Genomic DNA, 12997 nt, shown 5'->3' with positions numbered 1-12997 from the left:
GTAATCTTTTGCTGATATTAGTATTAATGTTAGTAATTATGATCTGCTGACACTAAAAACCATGCAAGCCTGCTGTTTTCAAGAAAATGGGAAAAGAAAACCATTTTGCAGCATTTTCACTTCCTCAACCAGGGAAACCAAATGACAAACCACTTTAAAGTAGGTGTGTGGCCAAGAGAACAATTATGTCGCAATTTATAAATGGTTTCCTTTTGAATGCTAAGAAACACAGATGCTAGTCTGTCCTAGGCATTCGTGGAAGAGCAGTGCATACACAGCTTTCCTGAGATCAGCTGTTGCTAATCAAAGGGATAGTTCACCCCCCAAAAAATTCTATCATTCTCATGTTGTATCTAGAGTCACTTTCATCTTTGCAATCTTTTATTGCATTGCAGTGAATATCTTTGTCAGATACAGTGAGTAATGCTTGCTAAAAAGATTAAGCTCAAGATCAAAGGCACACATAATTATAATATGCAGTTTGGGGCTTTTATTTAAGATTTGTGAGAGATATTTCATATGTGTAACAATAAAAGTCTTTGATGCAATTACACAACAGTGGAAATGCATTGGAACCATGGTCAGTCTGAGTGGAAACTAGTTGCCCTTTTAAATATAGAACGCACAAAAGACCTCTGTGATACCAAATGCATAATACATAACTTTTTTGAACATTTGATCTCTATAGAACTTTCCTTACAAGAAAATGCATCGTCTGCATAACTTCCTGGGGCCCCCGAAACAGAACTAAACAGCATACTCCTTAAATTAAACCTTCAGAAAGCTGTTTCCTGGTGCGTGTTTATATCCCCTGTATTTGAATAATAACAACATAGTCAAGTGCCTCGTCTTGTTTCCGTGTGATTTTTTATTTATTTATTTTTTTCCTGGATGGAGCAAAAATAACACATGTGTTATTTAACCGAGAGCATATCAATCATTTTACGTTCTCAGGATATGGAGTCATTCAGTGTTACGGTCGACAACACAAACCTTTGTCTTATTTTGTCTGAGACCTTCCCATAAATATGCCCTGTGGATTTCAGTGGTTGTCTCACCCCAAAGCCTATTTTGTATGAGCTTATCTAATAAAGGAGTTTCTCATTTTGAATTATTGATTTTAATTCTCATTGATTATTTCCAAGACGCCAAATAAATGAGTGTAAGAAATAAGTTGTTTTAGCATGAGGTCAAAAGTGTAACTGACAAAGTATTATTAAATCAACCCCAATGATTCTAATGGTACTAACCAATCTTAAAAAAGTAAACTTTGTGAACTTTGCACTTTGCCGATGATGACTCAAAGCCAGCAGTCTCACTATAATAGCTACCATCTGCTACCCTTTTGGAGAAACATTTCCCTCCAAAAGGTTTCCTGCTGCACATGAAAAAGGATGTTTGTGGTACACATCTTGAACAATAACTTTGTGGTACACATCTTGAACAATAAGTCAGTTATGTATTGATACATTTTGAGCTCATCACAAATGCTGCAGAACAGCTTCATAATGCAACTTTCAAAGCATTCTGGAGTGCTGGATTCTGTGTCTCCCAAAAAATATGGAAAAATATGGTATGGAATGCATTTTTAGTTTTTTTTTTTTTTGTCTTTCAGAATGAGTAAAAATGCAGATAATCCAAGTAACTCTTCATATTCTTGTGCAATAATTCTATTTCTTATAAGAAGTCAAGTCTCATTAAAGAACACTCAGCACTTCATTTGATTTCTAAAGATAAAAGCATGCATAATGTTATGTTTCAGCTGAATGAGATGCTTTCTGTGGGTCGTGAGTGGATAGGCTCCTCTCTGGTTATTTAAAGACATTAAAGAGCTGTTCAGTGCTTTTGCATCTTTTATAGACTTAGCATACCCTACTATCATTCCCCACTTTACAAAGGGAACCATTTATTCACTTTTATACTATAAACTGCATTATATGGATGTAAAAAACACCATGATATTTTTAACCTGTCAGATCAGGTCTCAATAGCAGAAGATAAAGGGTTTTGCTTACACAGATAAACACATGAGACATGCTAGGTGTTTCTTACCATCTTCTTACCGATGCCAAAAACACTCTGGGACTTGTCTTTGATTTAGTCATGGGTTAAGAGCTTTTAACTAATAGACTGTGGAATGTGGAAAATGAATAAAACCTGTCTGAACATCTGGCTTGTGTTGTTTAAGGTGTCCTTGTTGATGACTTGCTTTTTTTTTAAATTTAGCAAATTCATGAAACATTGTGAATAGATTAGATAAGGCTGTATGAGTCAATGCTGTTGTGCAGTACTTTTTCACGTGTTCATATAATTATTGTGACATTGCCATATGTTTCAAACACACAGTTATTAAATATGGAAATCAAGTAAGATTTATTTAATTGCAGTATGCACTGAGATAACAAAATTGGTTTGAGGGGATGTTTTTTGACATGTAAAATATGTTGCATATATCACTTTGCATCCTAGTATTAATTTTAGCTGGATTTACCTAATTAATTCTGTAAAAAAAAAAAAGATTAAAAAAAAATCCAAAAGTATATGTAAGATAACCTGACTCTCAATAACTCGCATTTATTTATATGCTGTTCATTTTCTTGCTGTTATGTGCCAAAGCATGACCACAGCATAAATATGAAAGTCTACAAATGTAATATTTAATAAATTTAAGAGCTGTTAATTGCATTACAGAGATAACAGAAAATGAGTAGGCCTAATATTCAGTTTTAATGAACAAGACAAAACATTCTATTAGATTGGCTGCCCGCTGCTCATAAACTGTTTTCTATTTAGAATAATGATTTTACAATGGCCTTTACAAAGACCTAAGAAAACTATGCAAAACACCAGCATTAAGAATGGACTGTTGTCTCTATGTTCTGTTCTTGGAATGCAGATGATCCGTCACAGATTACACACCGCCCTCTAGTGCTGGAAGCTGAGATTCAAACGAACCTTAAAACAACCATCAGTGCGTGCGCACGTTGCGTAACTACGTGGATGTACGTCAACATGGCTGAATCCATGAGAGCAGCTAACCGGAGTTGATGAGTTGATGTGGCACTGAAGAGTAGCGGCGGCATTAAACTTGAGCTTAATAAAATCACATTTATTTTGTAGATTAAGGTATGTAAAATGACTTTTACACGATACCGCTTTACTCATTTGTTTTGCATGAGAAATGTCACGCTAGGCCAATTTAATCTTCCTTCTTGCATCAGCCAACGTGTTTCTAAAGAAAGTTTACAGAGAAAAAGTATTTTTTTTTTTAATCTTTAATGGCTGTTAGTATTGATTTGTTTGTTATGGTGCTGTGGTAAGTGTTGGTTTCATGTTTTTAGTAGCGTATAGTTAAATATTTTTTTTTTTTACGCAGAGCATGCATCTTATACAATATAAATAATGCCTACTCATTATTAAATGGATTCATGTAACAAACACATCCAAATCTGGCTACTTTTTTTTCTTAAACGTTTTGCACAGTGATGAGACTTGCTGAACTGAATGTAACGTGAGCTCAGTTGGATGTAGATTTAGCTTTTGTTTACATTTACACCAAGATAAATAAACTATTATCATGTATGATCTCACATAATATCTTTCATAATTTATTTATGTTGGGAACTAGCCTGAAAGATCTAACTACATTGATTCGATCAACTGCATTTTGATATAAATATATGCTTTATATTTCAGTTGTTCAAATCAGGACACCATGTATCTCCAGAAGATGTTCTCCTGTTCTCAGCTGTTAGCGAGACCAAATGCTCTGCAAACATTCAAAAGAGCTGCTTCACAAGGCAAAAGTAAGTTTTTATGCTTTTCAATATGTTGTATCACATACCCCGTGAAAGAAAGAAAAATATGCAGGGTACTATAAAGTAAAGTTTATGGATTGTGAAACTGATTTATATCAGAGTGGATACTGTACAGTATATTTTTATTAAAATCAAAGGCCGAGCTTTAAATATGGAGATGCAACAAGTTGTTTCCATTCATGATGTTTGCTCTTAATTCACAGCATGTCTGTCTCTCTCGTGTCTCTCTCATTCACTGGGTCGGTGCTCCTCTTTGAGTTCTGTCCTGTCAGCGTTTGGCTGTGCTGTCTGACTTTGCTGATTTGGCACCTTTTACTGTGTTATTTTCTTTCATAAAGAATGTGGCAAGGTTTTGGTGGGCGCTGAACTTCATAAGCTCACAGCTTTGTGAATGGCCTGTCCCAGATTTCTGTTCACTTCATCTGTTTGATTTACAGATCACTTTTTGTCTGCATTGACATTAGTTATTGATGAATTTTGCATAATAAGACCAGTGCTATTTCATAAGTAAAAATAATCAATATAAAAAAATAAAAAAATTAATATTTAATTTAATATTGAACTTTAAATCAATTGGTCTGAATTGTCTAGAATCCCATATACACTGGCATAAAGTTAATTTGTTTACATATGCATTACTCCCTCTTATGTATTGGATGAGATTTCAGATTCAGATTTTACACAAAAAAGGTACTAAATGTTAAACACCTTAAATTACTTTTTAATTTAAAAAGACACATTGTCATACTATACATTACTGTACACTTTTTGTATTTATACATTTTATTGTTCAACTTTTATAATAATCTTTTAAACATGGTGATATTTTTGATTACAAAATAAATAGTTAGAATAGGATTCATTAGAAGGTGATTGGATCATGAAAGTTGGACTGTGATGATATTATTATTATTATTATTGTTATTCTGCCCATGTGGCTTTGGTTACATCAGTAGAAAAAAAACAGTTATTCCATTATAGATTATAAGAGCATGCATTTGATGAATTTTGTGGGCAGTAGCATGGGGTTAATTTGTTTACATTTTTGCATATTCAAAGATTCTGACTGTATAAGAGATTAATGAAAGCAATTTGTCACAGCTAATGTACTTTTATATTATTCAGTGCCATTTGTTACATTATAGACATGCTCTTCATACTTCCTGTTTTCTCTGCTTGTCTTTTACCATTTCCTTTCATATCCATCCTCCTCATTATCCTAATGTTCATCGGTGATACAGTCAGTGCACACTAACACAGTCTTTTTATCCATCACTCACTGGCTTTCCTGCATGGCATGCTCCTCATTGGGTGCTTTCCCGGCTCTCTCTCCATGCAGATCCCTCTTCCTCCACATTTCTCACACTCCATGCTGTGCGTCAGTGGAGTAACGTGCCTTTTTTTACAGTGCCGTTGGCACGGGCGCACGGTAAGTCATTTGCCCACCGCAGTGATCTGCGCCAGGCCAAGAGAATCCTCGTCAAGTTGGGGAGTGCTGTTGTAACCCGCGGCGACGAGTGCGGCCTCGCTTTGGGCCGACTCGCTTCAATTGTAGAACAGGTAAAGATGATAAAAACTTAACGATTTGCACATAAATACAAAATTGTACTAACGTGATGCTGTAAAAAAATAAATTTAAAAAATGGAACATTATAACTTATGCATTTTGATTGTTTAAGGTGGCCATGCTTCAGAATCAGGGCAGAGAGATGATGATTGTGACCAGTGGTGCTGTAGCATTCGGAAAACAAAGGCTGAGGCACGAAATTCTTCTCTCACAGAGTGTCAGACAAGCCCTCCACTCAGGCCAGAATCAGCTCAAAGATATGGTGAGGGCATATATATATTTGTTAAAAGTATTTTTCATTAAAAAAAAAAACAGTTCAGCATTAGCTTTATATCGGTATAACAGCCTATTTACATAAAATGTATATAAATATAAGTTGTCACTCTATATCTCCCAATAAGCCAGTTCTATCAAACCTTTACAATTAATCCAGAATGTGGCAAAAAGATTCATTTTTAATGAGCCAAAAAGAATGCACATCACACATCTGTTTATCAATCACTTTTTATGAACCGATTTAATATAGGCTTTAATTCACATATAAACATTGATCAAAGCACATACCTGGAGCACATCAAATATGGTAAACACAAGCTACTGTATTTGCTTGACATTTGAGAAACAATCCTTATTGGTTCCTGTGCAGCAACCAAGCATTTTTCAGCAGAGTAAACCAATCTTTTAACTTGAAAAAATATTACGAAGCTTAAGTTGGATGTGTTTTCTTTGTCAGTCATTACCAGTTCTAGAGGCGAGAGCGTGTGCCGCTGCGGGACAAAGTGGACTTATGGCTCTGTATGAGGCTATGTTCACTCAATACAGCACCTGTACTGCCCAGGTACACACAGGCTCTAGCATATGCATGCTGAAGCTACAAGATGCACTCTTATTCATATTTTATTTTTTTGTTGCTTCAGATCCTTGTAACAAACCTGGACTTCCACGATGACCAGAAAAGACGGAACTTAAACAGCACTCTGCATGAGCTGCTGCGTATGAACATCGTGCCCATCATCAACACCAACGACGCTGTGGTGCCTCCCCCAGAACCCAACAGTGACCTACAGGGGGTAAATGTGGGTATTGGGAGAGAGAGAGAGAGTCTGCCCAGCAGCCTTGCCACCCTTCCTCTTCCTTTTGGAACTGCATGCTGGGAGGGGCTTTTACAGATGCATGCTGGGAGTCAGAGCAATGCAGAGGCTTGATCTTTGTCTCCTGCACCGTTGCAGCCTGAGGGTTCTTTCCATTCCTGTAGAAACTGGAAAGAAATTAACATTCTGTCGCTTACTTTCTGGGCTCATTTATGCTTGCTCTGTTTTGCACGCGCTGCGGCTTCAAATGTGGTTTCATGTGGAATTCTGCCTTTTCATGGACTAGACAGAGTCATTCATCACACCCATTTTAATGCCATAGTTAAGAGATAAATGCTCATGGGAGCATAAAATATAGTGCTGATATCTGCCTTTGTGGGTTTTAAAAGACAAGGGCCGATTTCTCTCATTTGAGTAATTTTTGAGACTCTTTTCTCTTTTTCATACTGCAGGTTATCAGTATCAAGGATAACGATAGTCTTGCAGCGCGGCTTGCCGTGGAGATGAGGGCAGATCTTCTCATCGCTCTCTCTGATGTAGAAGGTGAGAGATTTCAGTTTGAATATCAATCAGTGAATCCATAAGGTACCATAAGTTACTAAATATATATTAAAAATAACTACAGGAAAGGTTTAAAGACTGATTCTCACTCTTTTTGATGCAGTCTAAAGCTTTCCATAGTAAATAGTAACATGCTTTTAATATTTGAGTAAACTAATAATTATACTCAAGCCATTTTACATACCTTTCTCACACTTTACAGGCCTTTACGACAGCCCACCAGGGTCAGACGATGCCAAGCTCCTGGACACATTTTACCCTGGGGACCAGCATTCCATAACCTATGGCACAAAGTCCAGGGTTGGCATTGGAGGAATGGAAGCTAAGGTTAATTACAGAAAGATTATCTGAGATGTACACTCGTACTATACAGCTTTTGTTAGGATCATTAACTAAAACTGACAGTCTGTGTTTAATAAACTTTAGGTTAAAGCTGCTCTCTGGGCTCTCCAAGGTGGGACGTCCGTTGTCATTGCTAACGGCACGCACCCCAAAGTCACAGGTCATGTGATCACTGACATTGTTGAGGGCAAGAAAGTAGGAACCTTCTTCTCAGAGGTCAAGCCAGCTGGTGAGTTACCACATGTTCTACTGATTCAGTTTTACTTTTCTTCTATTACTTTTCTTCTAATGTGATTCATTTACCTCTGTTTGTTGAAAGACCTCAGATGCCACTTTTCTTCATCCACAGGTCCCACGGTCGAGCAGCAGACAGAAATGGCTCGCTCTGCTGGGAGGACTCTTGCTTCCCTTGAACCAGAGCAGGTTAGCTGAACTTTTAAACCGGTATTTTAAATGACTTTCTGAAATCATCTGCACATATTTTACCAGAAACGGTAGAATTATTATATTTAGAAAAAGGAATATTCTGGGTTATTTTCATCTTAACATGTTTAGACAGCGTCTGTGTCATATCAATCTGTTTGTCCACAGAGAAGTGACATCATCTGCGCATTGGCTGATCTCCTTACTGAGAGGAAAGACGAAATCTTATCTGCCAACAAAAAGGACATGGAGCATGCTGTCAGCACGGGTATCAGGAATTAATTGCTACTCTCCAGACCATGTGCAAACCAGACCATTTTTCCCCCACTGAAGCCGTGTATCACAAAGGCGTTATTGTTTTTTTTTTTTTTTGGCGCACTCAATCTCAATCTGTTATGTTACAGGTCGTCTGTCTCCGGCCATGCTGAAGCGACTCAGTTTATCATCATCTAAACTGAACAGTCTATCCATTGGTCTGCGTCAGATCGCTGTGTCCTCTCAGGACAGCGTTGGCAGGGTTCTGCGCAGGACTCGTGTGGCAAACAACCTGGAGCTGGAGCAGATCACTGTCCCCATAGGAGTACTGCTGGTCATCTTTGAGTCACGACCAGACTGCCTTCCTCAGGTCAGGTGCACAAAATGCATGCATCTACATAAATAGTGTAACTTTTAGCTCATTGTTTTAGTTTTCCTGTATGTGAGCATTTTTATGTTTGGGCCAGTGGGTGGTGGTTAATGATCTGGGCTGTAAACTGAAAGGTTGTTGATTCAAATGTGTCTGTGTACTTCAAGTAATTTAGTGTAAACATCTGCTAAATGTCTACATTATTTACTTTTTATTTATATTTTTTAAATCCCAACAGGTTTCTGCTTTAGCCATTGCCAGTGGAAATGCACTTTTGTTGAAAGGTGGCAAAGAGGCGGCCAACACGAATCGCATCCTGCATGAGCTTGCCCAGGAGGCTCTGTCCATCCATGGAGTCAAAGACGCCATCCAGCTGGTAAATAAAGCTTGCCAAGGCTGCATTTATTTGATCAGAACTCCAGGTAAAAATAGCAATATTGTGAAGTATTATTACAATTTAATTTGTAAGTCTTCATTGTCACATGATCCTTTAGAAGTTTGATGCATATAAAGATTTCTTATTGTTATCAATGCTGAAGAAAAGTTGTGATGCTTAATATGTTTGTGGATCACTTTTTAAAGATACTTTGATGAATATAAGGTGCCAAAGAGCAGCATATATTTGAAATAGAAATCTTTTATAACATGTTTTTACTATCACTTTTGATAAATTGAATGCATCTTGCTGTATAAAATTAATAACTAAAATAAAGCAAAAAAAAAACAACTTTTGTTTGGTTGTGCATGTGTGGATATGTAGTCACCTAACCGATGTGATATGTGGCAGGTGAGCACGCGTGAAGAGGTGGAGGATCTGTGCCGTCTGGAGAAGATGATTGATTTGATCATTCCTCGTGGCTCCTCTCAGCTAGTCAGAGATATTCAGCGCGCGGCGAAGGGCATCCCTGTTCTTGGCCATAGTGAGGGGATCTGCCATGTTTATGTGGACCATGAGGCCAGTGTTGACAAAGCCATCAAGATCAGTAAGACTGCCAGTGAAGATTTATGAATGTAGATGTTTTTTTATTTCCACATAGGTGCACTCCATGAACAACCATTGTGCTTTATAATGGTTTAAATTACACTGGTTATGTTTTATCTCTCTAGTCCGAGACTCCAAATGCGACTATCCTGCAGCTTGTAATGCCATGGAAACCCTGCTGGTGCATCGAGAACTTCTCAGAAGCCCATTGTTTGATCAGATCATCGACATGCTGAGGACCGAACATGTAAGACCGCATATATATTCACAGTATGTCATTCATACTTAATTAGGCTTACACTCTGAGGACTGTAACCGAATCTGTCTTTGGTCTAGAAAAAAATAATAATATAGTGTTTCTGTTGAAGCTGCTTTCTGCCTCAGGGTAAAAAAATAAAAATAAAAAATGCAAATGCATACCATTACTTCAAAAGTTTGGGGTTGAAGATTATAAAAAATGTTTTTTGAAAGAAGTCTCTCTCTCACCAAGGCTGTATCTATTTAAACAAAAATAAAGTGAAACATTAAAAATGTGGTTTCCTTTCCTATTTTAATATATTTTGAAATTTGAAATTAAATAAAATTCATGTTTCAGAACCCATCACTCAGTCTTCAGTGTCACATGAATCTTCAGAGCTTATGCTATTTTGATGCTCAAGAAAATCCCCTCATATACTTCTGCATATTTTAAAATAATACTCTGTGCTTGTAATTATTGGTGATTTGACCTTTGTAGGTGAAGATCCATGCCGGCCCCAAGTTTGCGTCTTACCTGACCTTTAGTCCGTCAGAGGTGAAGTCTCTGCGCACGGAGTATGGGGATCTGGAGTGCTGCATCGAGGTTGTGGACAGTATGCAGGAGGCTGTTGATCACATTCATAAATATGGCAGTTCCCACACTGATGTTATTGTCACTGAAAATGGTAAGACTGCCCTATAGTGGTGGACAATCGTGTATCATAAATCTAGACAATTTGCGTTAACATTAGTTGCAAGCTGTGTTTTTGTTGAAGTATTTAGGTGCTTTAATAATATAAAAATAAAATGACACGCTTTACCTTTAAATGCTACTTTGAACAAAGTGTTGTAGTGCCATTTAGTGGGAAGATTGATATTGCTTTCAAACATTGAATCTTCATTTTTATTTTGTTTTTTTCATTAATTCATTCATCTTTAACATACTGTGTGTAGAGGACACAGCAGAGCAGTTTCTTCAGCAATTAGATAGTGCCTGTGTCTTTTGGAACGCCAGCTCACGGTTTGCTGACGGATATCGGTTTGGTCTCGGTAGGTGTCTTTTTTCTTCTTCTTTTTTTCACCCATGAACTTAACATTTTTCCCTTTTAATCTCATAATGACCCTGTGGTGCTTTGTAGGTGCGGAGGTTGGCATCAGCACGGCCCGTATTCATGCCCGTGGGCCTGTGGGGTTAGACGGGCTTCTCACTACCAAATGGGTTTTACGGGGCGAGGGCCACACAGCTGCAGATTTCTCTGAGCAGGGCAGCATGACGTATCTGCACGAGAATCTTCCAGTGGCACAGGTTCTTCCTGGACGAAGGACCACCAGCTAGGGTCATGAAATAAAAGCATCTACAATCAAGAATCAAATCCATCTGAAGTAAAAGCTTACTCACTCACTTTAAACCGGTTTCAAAACTCCCATCAGGCAGTGTGTTTGGAGTAAGTATGAATACAAGGAAGATCATCTGTGGATCGAGAGCTGTTCAGTGAGCTCATACATTTAAATTTTTCCAAATGCACATATTTTAGTCAAGTGTGTCTTGTTCTCTGAAAGAACCTGTTGAGCTTGCTGTATAACTACAGAGACATCAAGGAATTTTGCTTAAAGCCGTGGTCCATCTTATTGTTTTTGTAATTTGTGCATTGTATTGTTATTTTGAGTAGAAAAATGTGGTAAAAAATAATGACCGCTTCACTCCAGTATGGAGTGAATGAAAAGAGGCCTCCCCGAACTGCCCATGTTATATATTTGTCATATTTAATGTGTGGAAAATGCAATAGGGATTCTGAAATGAACATTTCTGAGCACTATTTTGAGCATTAAAAATAATTTGTGTACACATAACAACTTAAGCTTTAATGGGTAAATTCTTTTTTTTTATGTGGCATAGTGCTTGTCATATACAACATCTTATCTGAAAAATATATTTTTCATTTTACATAGTGCTAGTCATATACAGTCCAAAATAAGAAAACCAATTAATTGAAAAGGAAAACTAGTATTTTCAAGCTGCTCTGTCTGTTTTTTATTATTATTATTATTGAAAAGAAAACCGGAAAACTATTTTTCCGTGCATTACCTTCCTCATTTTGCATTTTTTTTATTTATGCTCACTGCTTTTTTTAATCATGAATAATGTGCAGACCTGTATACATTTCTGTGTTGCTGCTGTAGAATTCTCTTTAGCTTTTGACCTGAACTGCTTCAAAAATACCTTGTTATCTGTACTTTAAAGTGCTGTAATGCTCAACAAAATAATGATGCTTAATAGTATGAAAGGTAGTCTGAAAATGTTCACATTTTTTGTATGTAGAATAAAAATCTTTTTTTTTTTTTTTTACTTTTGAAATCCTTCTGGGTACATTCGATGCCTCTGACAAAGACCTAAAAGTTGAATGAATTTGTACCTGAAAGATGTTTGGAGAAGGATTTAGGGAGGAAACCGACAAGTATTGGGGCCATTTTGAACTTGATTAAATATCTTTCTTAAGTACAGTTCAGTGTGGAAAACATCAAGAGGCTGTTCTGTAGGGAGAGAGAGACTTGCCAAGCACTAAGTGGGACGCGGAAGAGTGAAAACAATACTACAGAGGATTAATTATGTTGCTATTAGGAAAGAAGAGGCTGCGAGAAGACTGAGGCTTGCCATGAAAGTGCCAGTGCCTTTTGACTCGCAACTTCTTTTTATTCTCCAAAATGTGCGGTTTACGCTCAATGAGCCTTCATCAGAAACTCAAAAGATCCAGAGATGAAGAGAAACGAAGTCTCATTCATCTCTTATTGTGATCCAACTTTACTGCCTAAGATCTGTGATCAATGACTGTTTGGATGAAAGGGGTTAAAAATGCTTAAATGAGGACACAGAAATACAGGTGCAGTTGTATAAGAAGCAAAATTATAACTAACACGCGAAACAGAGGTTGCAAAGTGTCGACCCTAAAACTCTGCTTTTAGATGTATTTTGTCAGTGCAGTTTTATTTTAAATTATGACTGCTAAATAATTCTTATTTTGTTACTTCTGTACATCAGCCTGCACGCGATATTTACATGTCTGACAGTTTAAGAAATTTGGATGTGAAAGTTAAAAGAGCCGTCGGACTTTCACAGTCAGTACATCTTTGATTGAACATTACTTGAGGCCAAAACTCATATTTCGTGTGCTTCCTTGATCTTTAGAGACTCAAATGTGCTCCCTGCAGAGCTTAATTTTTTCAAATCAATAATTAATGGTCAAAGTTATTTATTCATTTGTATCTTTGCCAATTATGGGCTTCTAATTAACAATTTCAATTATTGATATTTATCTCTGAAAGAGACTGGTATCCATACCTTATGAAAAATAC

The 12997-nt window shown here is 37.0% G+C and overlaps 1 protein-coding gene across 4 annotated transcripts; it reads left to right on the top strand.

Moving 5' to 3' along the window:
• Positions 1-2968: 2968 nt before the first annotated feature.
• LOC127969450 (delta-1-pyrroline-5-carboxylate synthase) lies at positions 2969-11988 on the top strand. 4 transcript variants are annotated; one of them, XM_052571449.1, is made up of 18 exons: positions 2969-3126; positions 3697-3806; positions 5227-5378; positions 5498-5647; positions 6119-6223; positions 6303-6455; positions 6929-7019; positions 7240-7364; positions 7464-7608; positions 7729-7802; positions 7971-8070; positions 8207-8427; positions 8666-8803; positions 9215-9410; positions 9535-9656; positions 10146-10332; positions 10601-10696; positions 10786-11988. In XM_052571449.1, the coding sequence occupies exons 2-18, from the start codon at positions 3716-3718 to the stop codon at positions 10980-10982; spliced, it is 2343 nt and encodes a 780-aa protein (XP_052427409.1). In that variant the 5' UTR covers positions 2969-3126; positions 3697-3715; the 3' UTR covers positions 10983-11988. The 4 variants fall into 4 exon arrangements, with proteins under 4 accessions (XP_052427409.1, XP_052427408.1, XP_052427407.1 ...); XM_052571448.1 differs by having other exon boundaries at positions 6303-6461; XM_052571447.1 differs by having other exon boundaries at positions 5158-5378.
• Positions 11989-12997: the final 1009 nt, after the last annotated feature.

The sequence above is a fragment of the Carassius gibelio genome, chromosome B12 (genome assembly GCF_023724105.1).
Source record: "Carassius gibelio isolate Cgi1373 ecotype wild population from Czech Republic chromosome B12, carGib1.2-hapl.c, whole genome shotgun sequence".
Classification (NCBI taxonomy): domain Eukaryota; kingdom Metazoa; phylum Chordata; class Actinopteri; order Cypriniformes; family Cyprinidae; genus Carassius; species Carassius gibelio.
This window is presented reverse-complemented; position numbering and strand designations above follow the sequence as displayed.